Source organism: Lottia gigantea (genome assembly GCF_000327385.1).
Source record: "Lottia gigantea unplaced genomic scaffold LOTGIsca_22, whole genome shotgun sequence".
NCBI classification, from domain to species: Eukaryota; Metazoa; Mollusca; class Gastropoda; family Lottiidae; genus Lottia; species Lottia gigantea.
The window spans coordinates 2986892-3003344 of record NW_008708555.1 but is presented as its reverse complement, the minus strand read 5'-3'; the positions used below and the strand labels follow the sequence as shown (position 1 = coordinate 3003344).

The 16453-nt window shown below is 32.9% G+C and overlaps 3 protein-coding genes across 3 annotated transcripts; 2 read left to right on the top strand and 1 right to left on the bottom strand.

Annotated features, from left to right (window-relative positions):
* Nucleotides 1-4431: 4431 nt before the first annotated feature.
* On the top strand, nucleotides 4432-5566 carry LOTGIDRAFT_115858 (hypothetical protein; the record flags this gene model as incomplete). The annotated part of the gene is made up of 3 exons (XM_009054653.1): nucleotides 4432-4608; nucleotides 4840-4906; nucleotides 5145-5566. Coding segments are annotated over 3 exons (666 nt in total), but the record flags the coding sequence as incomplete, so codon positions are not given.
* A 582-nt stretch (nucleotides 5567-6148) lies between these two features.
* On the bottom strand, nucleotides 6149-9313 carry LOTGIDRAFT_214584 (hypothetical protein). Its single transcript, XM_009054652.1, has 2 exons — nucleotides 8807-9313; nucleotides 6149-8761 (listed from the first exon to the last, which is right to left on the bottom strand). Exons 1-2 carry the CDS (start codon nucleotides 9170-9172, stop codon nucleotides 7229-7231), a joined length of 1899 nt encoding a protein of 632 aa, XP_009052900.1. The 5' UTR covers nucleotides 9173-9313; the 3' UTR covers nucleotides 6149-7228.
* Nucleotides 9314-10077: 764 nt separating this feature from the next.
* On the top strand, nucleotides 10078-16308 carry LOTGIDRAFT_159962 (hypothetical protein; the record flags this gene model as incomplete). The annotated part of the gene is made up of 13 exons (XM_009054651.1): nucleotides 10078-10173; nucleotides 10473-10544; nucleotides 10860-11017; nucleotides 11429-11496; nucleotides 11801-11913; nucleotides 12144-12309; nucleotides 12647-12736; nucleotides 12942-13226; nucleotides 14274-14416; nucleotides 14691-15001; nucleotides 15336-15458; nucleotides 15720-15802; nucleotides 16073-16308. 13 exons carry the CDS (start codon nucleotides 10078-10080, stop codon nucleotides 16306-16308), a joined length of 1944 nt encoding a protein of 647 aa, XP_009052899.1.
* Between the last annotated feature and the right edge of the window lie 145 nt (nucleotides 16309-16453).

Here is a 16453-nt window from a genome sequence, read left to right as displayed (position 1 = left end):
CCAAATTTTCGAATTTTTGTTTAGAAGTAGGCCTACTTTAATATTAGGCTTATAGGTATTCAGTAAAAAATATGGCTGGGGATTAATTGTATCCTAAAACTTTCAGGGTGGTTAAGAAACACAAGATATATGGATATACTATTTTTGACATTTATAAACTCAATGTGAAAATATCAGGGGTTTATTCTATAGATCATAATTCTTATATCTCCAAATCTATTTCAGGAGAACCAATGTTATTAAAACTACCATATTTGTTTCGTCAAATTAGATTAACTGGATATTCCTGTCTACATGTTGCTGTTTTACACTCTGATATCAAGGTATAAAATTTGATGATTTCAGAAAGGCAGTTGTCTATATCTATTTTGAAACTCATCTTTAATAATTTCAACTATGTTATTTTACATTTGCTCTTTCGATACGAAGGTCTTGTTACATAGCTGTCAATTATTAGGGCTTTGAGATATGAATTTATGACTATGTAATCAACCTTTCAGTTAAGTTTTTTGAGTAATCAAATCTCATAATAGAAGACTTAGCATCTCAATTTCTTGTTTTGTTTATTAATAGCTAATTGAAAGTTTATTAGATTATGGAGGAGATGTTAATATTGAAGATGAAAATAGTCGTACTCCGTTATTTCTGGCTACTGCTGTAGGTAGATTAGATGTGATTGATTTATTAATAAATAGAGGTAAGGTAGCTTTTATTTTTCTGAAAACTTTCACTGAATATGTATGGATTATTTGTTAAAATTATGTTAATCAAATGTTCAGTACACTTTCATGTCACCAATATGTTATTCATGTTAAGGTATGAGATATATTGGGTATTTTATTTTGATATGCACTAAAAGCACAGATTTTTAGTTATTATACTACCCTATGTAACCAACCTTGCAATCAGCTCTTCTATAGTTTTTAAACACTGCTTGTCTTGTCTGCAGTAACATTTTGCTATCCCTAGTCAATTGTAGTTTATAACCATTGATCTATATTTGTTTGTTACATGTACCTTCATGGTCTCTTTACCATGTACTGTTTAGAATTTCTTTAAATTTATTCAATAAAGTATTTTTTTCTTTTCTCTTCTTTCAGGTGCAGACCCTGACATCCAGACAGCTAGTAAGCGTACTGCTTTAATGGAAGCTGTATGTAGACAAGATCTACCAGTAGTCCAGCGACTAATTGAATGTGGTGCTGATTTAAATTTAACTGATATTAAAGGAGGTACACTGTTGTACTTTGCCTGCATTGTTAAATCACCTAATTTGGAAATTATTAGACAAATTTTAAAAGGTATTATATAAATTGTTCATTATATGACTGAATCTGCAAAATATTTTCATTAAAGGTTTCTTTTCATATGAATTATGTCCAGTACAATTAACATATGAAAGGAATGAGGAAAATGTGTTTGGCCCTACTACCCTTTTCAAAAGTAATTATCAAAGATGGATGTAAATTATCCATTAAACAATCCCTTTGAACTATCAAAAAAACTTCTAAAGAAGTTAAAAAATTTCCAATTGACACTAGAGTTATTGCCCTTGTCTAATTAGATATTATTATATTGATCAGCTGGTGTCGATGTAAATAAAGTCAACTCTAAAGGTGCTACAGTATTAATGATGGTAGTTAGGAATACTGATGTTGAAGTTATGGAGTTATTAGTTGATGCTGGAGCTGATATCAACTTGGTAATCATCTTCATAATCTTGTATATTGTGATTTTATTTAGAGTAAAACTAAGCTGACACATAGGGTGACTTTGATCCAAGATCTGGTTTGATTTGAGATTCTGGAGTCACAACCAAACAGTAATATTTTCTAGAGTTGAGACCATGTGACTTTATATTTTACCCAGAAGCTCAGATCTCACCCCCGCCATCTGGAGATCAGGTATGGCTCTATATTATGGTAGTGCCACCATGGTGCCTTAACTCGATCATACTGGATTCAACCCTCACTCGACACTGCAGATAATTAGGTCCTTTCTTCAGTAACTCTAGCGCATCTCAGAGAGTCAATCATAGTCAGCCAATAGTATCAGGTACTGCTGAAGAGATCCAGAATAGTCAGCAATAAAAACTCTCTCGTATCTGGATATTTTTTATACCATAACAATACAGCAGGTTTTTGCAAAAGTAAATATGGTAGGGAAAGATATTTTTTGGCAGCAGTTATTTTTATTAGTGAATGAGGAGGTATCAACATTTATTGATTAAAAAAGTTGATAACTAGGTAGCACTGAAGTAATGATATCATTTTCTCCTCCCAAAGAGGTAGTGTAGTCATTGCTTGAAATTTGCATGTTTATTCTACTTTGTGTTTGTATTATAAATTTCAGAAAGATAATGCTGGGCGCTCAGCCTTTCATATGGCTATAGAGAATATGGGATCAAAACGTACCACCACAATAATAGACTTTTTACTCAGTAATGGGGCTGATGCTGATTGTCCAGACAAAAAAGGTACAGGAAATAACACAAATGACAAAACATACCACAAACTCTCTTGTTTTAGATCACTTCATGCAATTAAATGATTTACTTTTAGAAAGTTTCCTCAGATATATTTTAAACACTACTGTCAACTGACATTAATAATATAGGATTTAGTTGCTCAAAATTCCACTTGATAACATCATTGTGATATCTATTATTTTGTTTCTCCAGGTGTAACACCATTACAAAAAGCTGTGAAATTTGGAAAAGTGCGAGCCATAGAAAGACTGTTGAATGCTGACTGTGAGCGATCATATGATATGTTGACAGCTTGGAGAATTGTCCAATTGTGTTCTGTATTACCCACGTTTCAGGAATGGTTGAATGAAGAGTTTTATACCCCAAGAAGTTTATTACGATTATCTCGGGGTGCTGTGAGAAAGACACTAGCTCATAATATGGGACGGATTGATGTAAGACATCTAGAAGTGCCTCAGTTTTTGAAAGATTTTCTTTTAGTCAAATATTATACAGAAATTGAATTATGATCAATATGGCATCAAATTTGTTTCCGAGTGAATTGGCATTTACTTTAAAGGAACAGCACTTGAAAACCTCCATTACAACAAATATTTGTGAGGCTTTATACCCAATTTGTTGATAAGTAACAAAAAACACTGTCTGTATATGGTAATATGTATTGCATTTTGTATTTTACGTTTGTTATTATATTGGATTGTGTAGTCAGTCACTTCACTAACATACAAGGTAATTTCAAGAGGAAGAATAATGAGGCCTTTGTTACCGGTAAAAGTTCAATGTTAACAACTCTGCAGCTACATAATGTACATTTGTTTAAAAAGATAGCCTGGCTGATTTGTTTTGATTTGTTTACTGTGATATAAAGATAGCCTTGTGCTTTTGTAGTATATGTTAGTTTTATTACTGTTTTTTATTATCAAATCAAAGATTTGTTTGTTATTTTTTTTTTATAAAAAGTGTTCAGAAATATATTTATAACAAAATATGCCTTGAAATATTGAATTGAATCATTTTGGCATTAAATATTATTTATCTTAAACTGCCTATTTTATTTAACCATTACCAGGATTTGCAGGAGAACAGGTAAAAACACCTTTAAAGACCTACCATCTCGCATGAAGCGATATACATCATTGTGAAAATGAAATTACCTAATTATTAGGCCTATCAAACAATTGACTTAATGACGGCCTAATTTTTATAATAACTTGGTTGTTTCCCCTCTTTTGATCTCTAATATTAAAGTCTGAAAGTTTATCTTTAGTTTTCGCGGGAAACTTAATACAGTCAATCTAGAATGACCTTATAGGGCGATAATTAGATGACTACATTATGTCTTTTAAAAACAGGTACTTGGAAAGGTTCCTCAAATATGCATCTATATCTGCTGATGCATTACCTTCCTTGCAGTTACTGTTAACTTTACCAAAATATGGTATATGTCGATTGTCGAAGACTGGCACCACAGTAGTCGTAGGCTTATGGCTAGTTTCATCATAGTTGGGGTCCGTAACTACATCAATGCAAAAGAGGCAAATTTTAAAATAAAGGAATTTGGTTTAATAACTTAAAAATATAAATAGTCTATAGAATCAACAAAATATATTTGATATATGCCTCATAGAAAAAGTCCCAAGTTACACCCCAGTCAGACACCATACTTAAAAATGCTCCTACTTCTGTTCTAAAGTAACCCTATATTCTGCAATTTTTCAGGCATCTCCAAAAGTTAAAGATACAGTCAATTATTCAAAAGGCATTTGAACTTTTATATTGGGACTTGATTTTTAGCCTTTTTCAGGTCCTGAAAATACATTTTGATTTGTCCAATCTATTCACATGTTTTTTTGTTCAGAGAAATTGATGTAAAGGTGAAAGATAAGAATTATTCAGCATGCATCACAACAGTAGATTCTATAACTTCTATAACACCAGAATGTGGCGTTATTCTAACTCATGGTGCTGGAGGTGATATGAATACCAAACAGTTGGTGTTATTTTCTGAACAACTGGCTAAAGATGGATTTCTAGTGTTGAGGTTCACATGTAAGGGGTTGAATTTGATTCACAGAAGTAATATTTACTTACACGTTTTGGTAAGATTCAAGCAAACCTCTGTAAAAGTATAGATCTTTGATTATATAAACCTCTGTGCTATTGCTCTATGGGCCAGAATAGTGGTCATTTCATTCCTTATAAAGTGTTGGTTGTGTTGTCTTTATACATTAAATGATTTTAACCATTGGCTATGTTTTAATGATTTCAGAAATATCTGAAGAACATACATCCTGAACTGAAGAAATGTATTTTGGCAGGTAAAATTCTATTGCAGCTCTGAAGTACTGTAGATGTTAATGTCATTGCCATACTCAAAACCTTTCTTGATGTATGAAAAATTTGGCATGATCAAAGAAGGTGTTGAACTAGATTGTTGTAGCAACCTTTGAACAGCCAAAGCCTAAGCCTAATAAGCTCTTGCCTCTCCATGTATTTATGAACTTAAGCCAAAAGGCTCCACTGACACTGTACCAGAAAAGAAAAGTCCATGTATATTTTGAATGTCTGTCTATGATCAACTGATTGTATAAACTTTTGAATTATGGGTTATCTGCTTGATATTTTCGCAATTCTAATAGTCAATGAATTATTTCAGGAAGATCAATGGGTTCGAGAGCAGCAGTAGATGTAGCTAACAGAATAAAAGATGATTCTGACTTGAAGGATTTTGTAACAGGAGTTATCTGTATTTCATATCCTTTATATCCAGCCAAAGATAAACTGAAAATACGAGATAAACCCATTCAGGAGTTAAACAAACCTGTTCTTTTTATCAGTGGCTCAAAGGATGAAATGTGTGCAAAAGACACATTACTCGACACATTGTCACAAAACAAAAATGTATCTTTTTACTGGGTTGAAGAAGCAGAACATAGCTTGGAAGGAAAAGGTTTGAATCTTGAAGATACTGTGAGACAGGCATGTGATAAGATTGGTACATGGTTTAAAGGATTAGGAATTGACTTGTGTACATCTCATGTCAAGAAGAAAGCTGTTAAGCGTAAATCTATAAAATAAATAGTTTTTGAAATTGAATTTTGTTTTACCTCAGGGTTTGTATGAAAGAAACATAGCCACACTTGTTCTTTTTAGTTAAAGAGCATGCACAATATCAGCCAAGTTCTTAGACAAGTCACAAAAAAATTGTCTGATCATCACAAAAGTCTTTTGGCTTTCAAACTAAGTCTATAAATGCAGCTGTAATTGTGACAATCTGTTTCTTTAAGTCTACTAGGTGTTCAAATAAGTTGAATGAAATTTGTGGGTAAATGTGTTTTTGATTACTAGAGGTCTACTACAAAACAGGCTATTAGTAAGTATAGGGTTGTCAAGTCAGAAATGGGTGAGCAAGGCAAACCTTAAAACTTGTGTGGGTCTGTTTAAAAGGGACGGGTTTACCATCTATTTGACCAATCACACCTGAGTCTAAGCCTTGATATCCTTGAGTGTCTAGAATTATTTGCGCTTAAAGTGAAAATAATGACTCATCTTTTCTTTAGACATATATAGTAATAGTAAGTGAAATTTCTAGTTTGAGGTATATTTGAAGAGATTATACAATTTACGTGCAGTTTAAGAAATATTTAAGCTTATTTACATATTTTCAAGGCTGAAATCAACCCCCGAAAATATCAAACAAATGCCTTAAATACTTCTGATGATGGAATCAATAATTATGTTATCTCTACTGCCTCTGCCTTCTCTTAAAATAACTTTGGCTGTATCAAACCAAAACAAACCACGTACTTCACAAAAGACATTTATTCAGTAGAAAATGGCTTCTTGCAGTTATCAATAGTGATTCATACAACAAATTGTAACAAGGCCATTTCTTTAAATATTGATTTCACAAGAGTTCAAGGGATATAAGTTCAAATAATACAATGCACTGAAAGCGAAGTTTATAAATAATAATAAATTTGGGATCTCAATGTCCCAGATGTGAATGCACCAGTCTTTGTACCCCAGGAACTATGTAATTTGTAAAATCATTATTTAAAGAAGAGTCTGTTCTTAGCACTTTTATCAAAACAAATAAGTTTAAGGTGTGACAAAATAATAACAAAAATTATCAACATTCTGCAGGGACTGACCGTATAGTCGAGCAAGGATATTAATACACATCCAGGTCTTGTATTGTATAGGTTATGGTAAGACCATAATACAACTTAACTGAACTTATCATGTTTTGAACGTAGGGGTATGCATAAATATCTTGAATTGACTATACTTGTTATACTCTCTTAAGGGACAATTTTCTAAGGAGCCTGGTAGGTTTCCTGAAAATCCAAATCACACGCTACACAGTCGTATATTTGAACATCACAATAAAGGTAATGGGATGGGTAAACCGTCATGTTTTTTTCAATTTTGAAAAGCTTAGAGAAACCAATCATTTGTGAAAGATTGCCTGCCCATAGTCTATATTTGAGTAACACCGGTGATAACAGATCACTGCCAATTAAAAATCTACAATAATATACTAGTTTTTTTTAAATAAATACATATATATCCAACCATAAAGTTGAACATTTTCATGCCAAAAGCAAAGTAGGTGAGTAGCCTGAGTAAGCTTAATTTTCAAATTGTTTTCAGATAAAGACACCACCAAAAATTTGGATGTGATATTAGAAAGTTCAGAATTTTTTTCCCCACATTTTACTTCTTAAATCATCATAATTACTGCCTTGGTAAAGAACACATTTCACACGAACCCAAGCCAGATGAATTAATGAATGTACAATGAGAACAAGTCCATGATTCAGTGGCGCCACCTGGATTCACTGCTGCTCCATCATTATAGGATTGCTGTCTCGAGGCAGGAGGTGATGGAGTGTGAGCTGACATCATCTGTTCCATTGTAGCCCAATCTTCAGATTTCATAAAATGGTGTGCTGCTTCTTCATCTTTATTCTTAACCGCTAATAACAAGGTTTCAATTTTATCATGGAATGGAAGCATGTCCATGGTTGCCATGAAAATCAGCAGGTGAAAATCTGACATGGCTTCCAGGAACTGATCCGGTTGATATTGTCGAAGGTATTGAACTAAGGCATTAAAATCTTGTAGATCCCCCACGTCTTCTCTATTCTCAATAACGAAGGGTTTAATATCTGGATTCACTGAAAAGGTATACTGAGGTTCGACTGGAAACGCTGCTGGTAGGTCGACTAATAAATATTCAACAGGTAGAGGTCTCGCTAACTGAATTACTTCATTACCATAATTATCTTTATCTTTGAAGAATACATCAGGAACATACTGCTCGTTACTGGATTCTTTTACATAGCCTAATTCTGGCACATCCTTTGTAGGAATTAAACAATCATCATTTACTAATGCCATACATTGATTTGATACTTGGTATCCTTCAAAATGGATCTGATTTTTACTATCACCGGTCACAATCACTGTCACAAACTTGGATCCAAAATGGCCATCAGAAGACCATGTACAAGGATTAGGAAATTTATTTTGAAAATGTCCAGCCATAATACATTCTTCAGCACTAAGAAAATGTGAATCAACTTTTCCTCGAAAATTTTTCACTGTTCCTTGTTGTAGGCAATCAGCCACCAAATCTGTAAAGATCCAACCAACTGGTTTCAATCCCAATTTTTCTGCAATGGACCTCACAGCTTCTTCTTTATCATCTGGTAACAATTCAATCTTGTTTTTTGATGTTTTTTGAGGAGGTTCATAAATTGCTGCTATAGTAGCTTTAATACCGAGTGGGATGTCTTTATGAGGTTCATATCTTCCAAACAGCATACCACATCGTTGATTACCAGTTCTTCGCCAGTAGTTGAGAAACCTATCAGCTATGGAGGGATTTTCAAACATGACATAATCAACATGTCTGTATTTCTGGCGATTGAGGGTGACAGCATTTGGTTGACATTTTGTACAGATTCCTCCAGGCCATGGTGGATGTTCCTTACAGCCAGATTTTATTTTGCAGCTGATATTTTCTAAGTTAACAAATTTTCCCTTGTCGATTCCACCAGTTAATTTACGAATGTGGGAATGAAATGAGAGAAATTTGATGGGAGGATCACAACTCTTAAGAAACTCTTCGTCATAAGGCTCTAATGGTACACAGTGAAGACATTTTCCTTGTGGACCATGTCTACATAGTTGCTCATGTCTCTTTCTGTAGATTTTACCATCTGTTTTGGTCAGTATTTCATCAACTTCATCTGTGATGTATTTCTTTCCATTGTTGCTTTTTCCATTGTTGCCAGCAGGCGTAGAAACAGTTGGTGTTGAACTGCCAGAGGCAGTAGTAAGAGTAGGCATCGAGTTGGGGCGAGCTCCAAGTCCCACATTGGCACTCTGTGACTTCTGTGAAACATCATCTTTATTGTTGCCTTTCTTGTCATCAAAATATAAATACAGCATATCGCCATGTTTGATTTTATAACTGTCTAATTTTTTACTTCTTGATGTGCGCAAAATTCCAGTTTTATTTCTGTCCTGATACAAACTCCATCCCAAATCTCCCAGTCTCAACTCTTTTTGAACTTTGTTTAAGAAATCTGCGACACTCTCTGAAAGCTTGGCTTCAAATCTTACAGTACCATGATCTGGGGATTGAACTCGAACAATTATCGGCTTCGACATTTTATTTCTATAATGAAAAATTATTTATTTTGTTAATGATGATGAAGTAAAATTCGTCTGTTGTCAGTGCGCAGCCATCTTTGATGATATCAGTCTACGCATGCTCAGTCGATGAAAATAAGTAAAAGTACGGATTGACTATTGATTATGAAAAGGATAAGTGCCCTCACAAAAGATGCGCTCATTCCTATTAATAGCAGAAAATAGCGTATAAGAAATTTCTGGAAAGTGAGGAAAAAATAGATTCAAAATATTCAAGATATTTAAATCTTAATGAATGTAAATGATAAAGCATCTCTTTAATGCCCATAGATTTTCCTTATAACTGATGTCGAAGAAGAATCTAAATCTAGAACTTTGTTAGATCATAGAACAGTATACAGTTCTATGGTTAGATATATGCTGATTTTGAGTTTAGGTTATTTTTGTTATTAGATGGGTGTAAATGAATGTATCTGTAATCATTTTCAATAGTTTCCTTAATCCCCCATATTAGAATGTGAGGTCCTCGAAGACATTCCAAACTAATATGAAATTTCGGTTTGCATTTTATTTGTGGTCTAATTCGTGTTAGCTGAATTGCGTCCCTTGATTAAACGAAATCTCCAAATTCAGAGGCGAAAAAACTGTAAGCGTTGGATATTTTCATAACAAATATCTGAAAGTGTATTTTTCCAAAAACTATGCCTTAGAAAGTTAAATGCGTATTGGATTAGTGAAAATGGACACTTTAACTAACTAACGGCCGAGTGGGAATTCTGCACGCTTGGTAGATTACACACAATTGACCTTTAAAATATCTAGGTCAAGTTTCAATATTGTAAACATTAGATGGTGTTATCTCCCCTACCCACAATTTGATTGAGATTTGATTAATCTGTAGTTAATTAACGGATTAAGTCATCATGGCTTCTGTACAGTTGAGGTCTTTGGATGATGGAAATATAACTGATGTGCCTGAATCAGGTGTAACTGTTGTAGGAAGAGGACCGTTTTTAGAGGTAGGCCTATGTCAAACCTTTCCTTATTCTAGGCTATGATGGGCCTAGCTAGCCTTAACGCATTGACTCGTATACTGATTGATACAAGTATGATTTTTCAACCGCACTGTTTCATGTTTCTTGCACAAATTTTTATCCCTATATTTGCAATAATAAAGTGACACTAGATTTATAAAGTAAAAATATGTAACATGTAAAAACAATAAAATGAAATTATGTCAATCAGTAAGCTTATAGCATAAGTTTATATTATAATTGAAATATTGATTAATTCTTGTTAATTACTTTGTGTATTTCAGATAACTGATAAAAGAGTTTCCAGGAATCATGCTAATTTGGAAATAGTGGATGGCAAACTTTACCTAACTCCTGTAAGTATATTTACAACTATTTTTTGATATTAAACACAATTTTATTGAAATCCCTTTTCTTAGTTATACACAACATTTTGATAAAGTACATAGTCTTCATCATCCCTATATGTGGCTTAAGAAATATATATGCATGTATATTGTTACATTATTTTGAAATGATAATCTTAATTGTTAATCTTTAATTGAAAAGCAATATTTAATTTAAAAACTGAAAGTGCTGATGAATTCATGAATAGCTCTGTGCTTGGATAGAAATAAGAATGAAATTGTTTCTATGTGCCAAAACTGCTGAATAGATATTTTATTTTCCAGATTCATGTGAATCCATGTTTTTTCAAGAAAGGGGGAGAAGGTAGTCAGAAAATTCTTGAGAAAGATGAGAAGTTCTGTCTAGAAGAAGGGGATGTATTTGGATTACTTCCAGATCAGTTGTTTTTTAAAGTTTTATATAAAAATAAGCCTGTAAATGGGTAAGTTATCATATTACCAACTTTGAAAAACTTTTTTATGATACAGGTCTGATTGTAGAATTTATGATAGATTGATTGTGACAATAATCCCTAGACGTTGATTTCTTCCTTTCATTGAAATCACGATACGAAAATTGACAGTTTTGAACAGAAAATTAATGGTTAACACCAAATTGTTGTCCTGGATCATTCAAGCCCAGTATTTGTAATTCCACGAAGCAAATTTTTTGAACAATTGGTTGCGAATAAGTTTTTGTAGATTATTGCAATGAAATTTCTTTACAAGATAAGAAAAGTAAATGTGCTGAAAATAAGTCAGCTTTTGTATTTTTTAGAGATAAACTGAAATAGAAAGTAAGCTTTTCTGCAAAATTATGTTTGAAAAATGTTAATATTTTCTTCTACTTTTAGAGATGTCAAAAAGGAGCCAGAATCTGTGCCTAGTCAAACAAATGGTGATACAAAATCAGATGCAAAAGGTAAAGAGCTACGTTAAAGATTTTGGACCCTTTCCAATGATTGGAGCCTTTTTGTATTATCTGTTATAATCTGGATGTCTTCAGTTCTTCTGTTATTTTAACATGTAGGGTTTTCCTTGATGATTGCAGCATAGATACTTCGACTGTTCCTTGTTTATTGTCGAATGTCAACAGGGACGTTAATGATTCAGTGTAATAGTAAGTGATCAAATTAATCTGTGATGAATTTCCTTTATTCCATAAGTTAATAATTAGGAATAATAAGACTTTTTTACAACTAATTACAATGTCTGTTTATTTCAAGCTGATCCAGATGAAAGTTGGGATAAAAGTAGTGATAATGAGAAAGAAGAAAAGAAACCTGATATTAAAAATGAAATGAAGTCAGAAAATAATAATGATGAAGCATCTTCCTCAGTAAGTAGAAATTTTTCACATTGAAATGAAAACACAATCGTTTTGTTGGATTTGCCTGTAAACTTTGTTCCATCTTAAAGTCTGGGGTAGCAAGCATGACGATTTGTTTGCTTCAACCGTTAAAAGAGTTGCTACTAGCAAAAATATAGGAAAAGCATTGACAGATTTGATAAGGTTAGGGTTAATCCCTTTAACATTTTTGTTCATTTTTATTTAATTATGTTTTCTAGTCTGGCGCAGGTCCATCAACAGTTACTCCCCCTGGTCAGAAAGAGATGGCGTTACCATTAGAAAGAAAGCGACAACTACCAGCATGGTTGGTTCAAGCAGCTAAAACTGGACCATCACCTGAGAAAAAGAAAACAGCACCTAAGGTTCCTGCTGCCAGTAAAAGAGGTACTGCTTGCTTTTTTTTATCAGCTTTGTTGAAATAAATAAAAATTTATAGATGGAACCAGGGTTCATTTTATCCAAATAGTTTCATTTGAGCCAACCAATCAAAAGAACTTTTTATACAACAAGGGTTTGCCAAAACTTATATACTATTCATGAGGTCTAGGTGTGTTTATATTTACAAAACAAAATGTAAAAATGATTATGTGCATGTGTGTTGATAATCATGTGAAATGACATTATATCTATTACCTCAGCCTCTAATCTTAGGTTAATATGCTATAAAGAAACAAGGTGGAGATATATAATACTAATATAACATTGTTTTTTACCAATGCAGCTCCCAGAGCAGCCACATCTAAGCCTATCCCAGAAGCCTTCCTGACAGATGGTGAAGATGATGATGAAATTATTCCAGTTAAAAAATCAAGTAAGTTTTCTCTTTTCCTTCAAAAGTTGGAAAAATTTGTAAGAAGAAAATTTCATATGAAAAATTGTCACAAAATAATATATGGGTTGGTAGTTAACCTAATTATTTTGTCCTGCGTAACATGGGGTCAGATATTTCAATCTTAAATTGATTATCACAAATATGTTTTCTTATTCCTGTCAATCTTATATTTTTTTGTATTAAGGAGGTCGTCCAGCACCAAGAAAACCACCAAAAGATTCTTTCAGTGAAGGAGAATCTGAAGAAGAACCTCCTCCAAAACCTAAAAATAGATCAAAGACCTTAACTCCTGGTACACGAACACCTCGTAGAAAAGATCAGTTCAATAGTGATGAAGATGACAGTGATGAACTTATTGGTCGTAAAGCTAAACCAATACCACGTCGAACAGCTCGACCACCCACTCCTGAATCATTTACACCTTCTAAACGTCCTGTCAGAGCTGCTAAATATGCCAGGGGCAGTTACGGTAAGTCATTTACTAGCTTATAGCAGAGTTAATACATAATACTAACTCTCTATAGAAAGAGACATATCTAGTTAATAAATCTAGGCTTAATTTTTCTGATGTGATGAGAAAGATGACCGTGAAAAATATCATTTTATGCCACATTAAATGTTAGAAGAATTGATTAGAAAGTGATTTTAATTTGATTTAAAAGTACTATTTCCAATTTTCAAATATTGAAAACTTTTCAGTTTTGCTTATTATATAGAAATATTAGATTTGATAGAATTTCAATGATGGAATGGACAATCTCTAAACTTTAATTATTATTTCTGTCTTGTAATGATATTGTGATAGATAGATGCAGTATATTATTTTATGTTGTTTAATCTTCATATTAAGATAATTATCATGTGTTCTATAGCATGTTTACTAATGTTTCATCTTTATAACTAACTCTAGTATTAACAGCATGATTGTGTATTTAAATAATATATAGCATGATTAAATTATAGAATCTTAAAATAGGGGTTATCTAGCATTTTGCATTGTGAACTTGGGTTAGGGTTCTGGAATTACAGAAATGACTGGAAACCAAAATGGTCCAGTAGAAGCTAGAAAATAAGGTTAAATAATCTTCTTTGAAGTAATAACATATTTCTATATACAGTGTATACTAATTATTTGTACTGAAAAAATTGCCAAGTCTACTGTCTACAATGTAAAATCATACTAAGATTATTAGTACTTTTGGTCTTTTGTGAAGATGACATTCTTATTCACACATAAATAATTGATAAAAACACCGTATTCAAAAGGATACAAAATTTCAGAAACAAAATGACATGACTATTGATATAGTTCTGGCATTGCTGCCATTCATAACCGTAATATTGTTGCAGAGCTCTAGCAGAACTTTCATGGTAGACCATTTGAAATAATAGGTGGAATATATATAAACAGTAGTCTTGGCAATTTTTCAGAAGCATGATATAAAATGTAACTGAACTGATGAGTGTATAGTGTAGAGTAGATTAGATGTGGTTTTTGCTAACCTCTTGATTTCAGTGGATGATTATATTATAGAGGATGAAGAATCAGATGACTATGATGAATTTGGGTCTCAGAAGAAGTATGAAGAGGACAGTGATTTTATTATGGAAGATGATGACTCAGGCAGTGATTGGGGATCTAAAAAATCTAAAGGAAAGGTAAGCATGGATGTAGAATAAGATATGGGATATTGTGGTGATTTTACTGAAAGAATGTACATAGGGAAAAAATTGCCTCTGACCTCCCATAAGCAATTTTCTGGTCCTTACTCATCCATCTTACCTAATGATATAATATATAGAAATCTAATGGATAGGATAGAAGATTGGATCTTAATATCTCCAATGATAGATTGTCTCCCATTGTGACATAGACTCATTTATATAGTGTTACTTACTGAACATTGAAAGTATGGTTGTGTTTAAATTTTAGGGGAAGGGAAAGGCAGCAGCTAAAAATACACCAAAACCACGATCCACAGCAAAAGGTAGTCGAAGTAGAGGTCGATCTCGGAAGTCAAGGTCAGATGTAGACTCAGATGAATATCTGGATGAGTATGTACCACGACCCAGTAAAAGACGAGCAAGTAAGGCAGCTAAGAGTGAAAGTGAGGAAGACAGTTCTCCACCACCCAAACCTCGGGAGACGAAGAAGAAGAAGAAACCAGATAGTGAAGATGATGATGATGGAGATGATGAACCCAAAAAACGGATACCTTGTGAATTTGGCAAGAAATGTTACAGGTATATTGATGTTTTATGTTGAGCAAGTCATGTTTGAATGAATCAGCCATTTTTTTTTCAATTTTTGACCTTATCCGGAAAAGCATGGTAAAAATTTCTAAATTTGCTAATGACCTAGTCTCGAAGTCACATTGATAATGTTGATGTTTATCACCAGCTTTATTTAATGTTGAACTTAAAACCTTAACATTTTTTGCTGGAATATCAATTAATTTTTTAAAATGATCCTTATAATTTATGATGATTATTTAGCTATGTGTAAGATATTCACCTTTCATTTATTTAAAACTAGATCCATCTTTTCATGAATACATTACATCTGCCCTGATTTCAGAAAAAATCCAGCCCATTTTAAAGAATGTTGTCATCCTGGTGATAAGAGTTATGATGAAGCTGATGATGATGAAGCTGATGATGATGAAAAGGCAGAATGTCCTTATGGTACTTCCTGTTTTAGGTAGGCTTGTCATTTATGAACATTTTAATAGTGAAATAGTTTATGAATATTCATCATCCCAGTTGAAATTTAAGCTGGTAGCAAATTACATAAGGATGAGAACAAAGTCATTATTTGAACTGGCTATTTATAAATGTCTCATTCTTATAAATGGGTGTTACAGCAATTCCTCTAAAACTAAGAATTATATGAAGCTTTTGTAATAGTGGACCAGATCTAAGTAGGACCTTTCTGATTGTTTTTACCTATGATATATTTCAGAACAAATCCTGCTCATCAAGAACAATATTCACATAATAATAAACCTAAAAAAGATGCAAGTAGACCCAAACGAGAAACTGCAGGTAAATAAGATTTCAGTATTCTGCATGATTATTAATAGTAGCTTTTGTCAAATTGCTTTGATGCACTGGATTATTCTCTTTTGCACAGCATAGACTTTGTGTTGAAAGCGTGAAAGGTTAATACAAGGACACATACAAAGAAATTAATTGGTCTTAAAAGAATAGTCCTAGTGTTTATGATACATATATTAGGGTCAGTCTCAGAAATGAAACTTTTGAAAGAGAATGTTGGACTTTATATATGTATATATATATGTATGATATTTTCAGGTAAGAAGAGTGTATTACAGGGTGATGAAGATGACAATGGAGAGAGAAATACCTATGATTATAATGACTCTTTTTTAGATAATAATGAGGCTGAGGAGTCAGAGGAGTCATTCTTCGACCCTGCAGAAGAGGACTCAGATTATGACCCGGAGAGTGAAGATGTGGCTGGACTCCTTAAAGAAGCTAAAGGCTTTCAGAAAAATAAAAAATTAGTGAAACCGGCCAGAAGTAGATAGAAATGGGTATGTGGACTGTGGGTTATTTTGTGCTATGTGAAAGTGTTTAGAACTAATGTTCACTGATTCAAGTTTATGTGGGAAAGTGACAAGAATAGAAAGTCTTAAAAGCATGGTTATTGTGGTGAACATAATGAATATCTAG

Excerpts from the sequence above, each read along its gene's own strand:
- LOTGIDRAFT_214584 (XM_009054652.1), bottom strand. The coding sequence starts at position 9,172 with ATGTCGAAGCCGATAATTGTTCGAGTTCAATCCCCAGATCATGGTACT. Across the intron at positions 8,762-8,806 it reads CTGGCAGTTCAACACCAACT|AAATACATCACAGATGAAGT; the intron begins GTTTCTACGCCT and ends AACAATGGAAAG.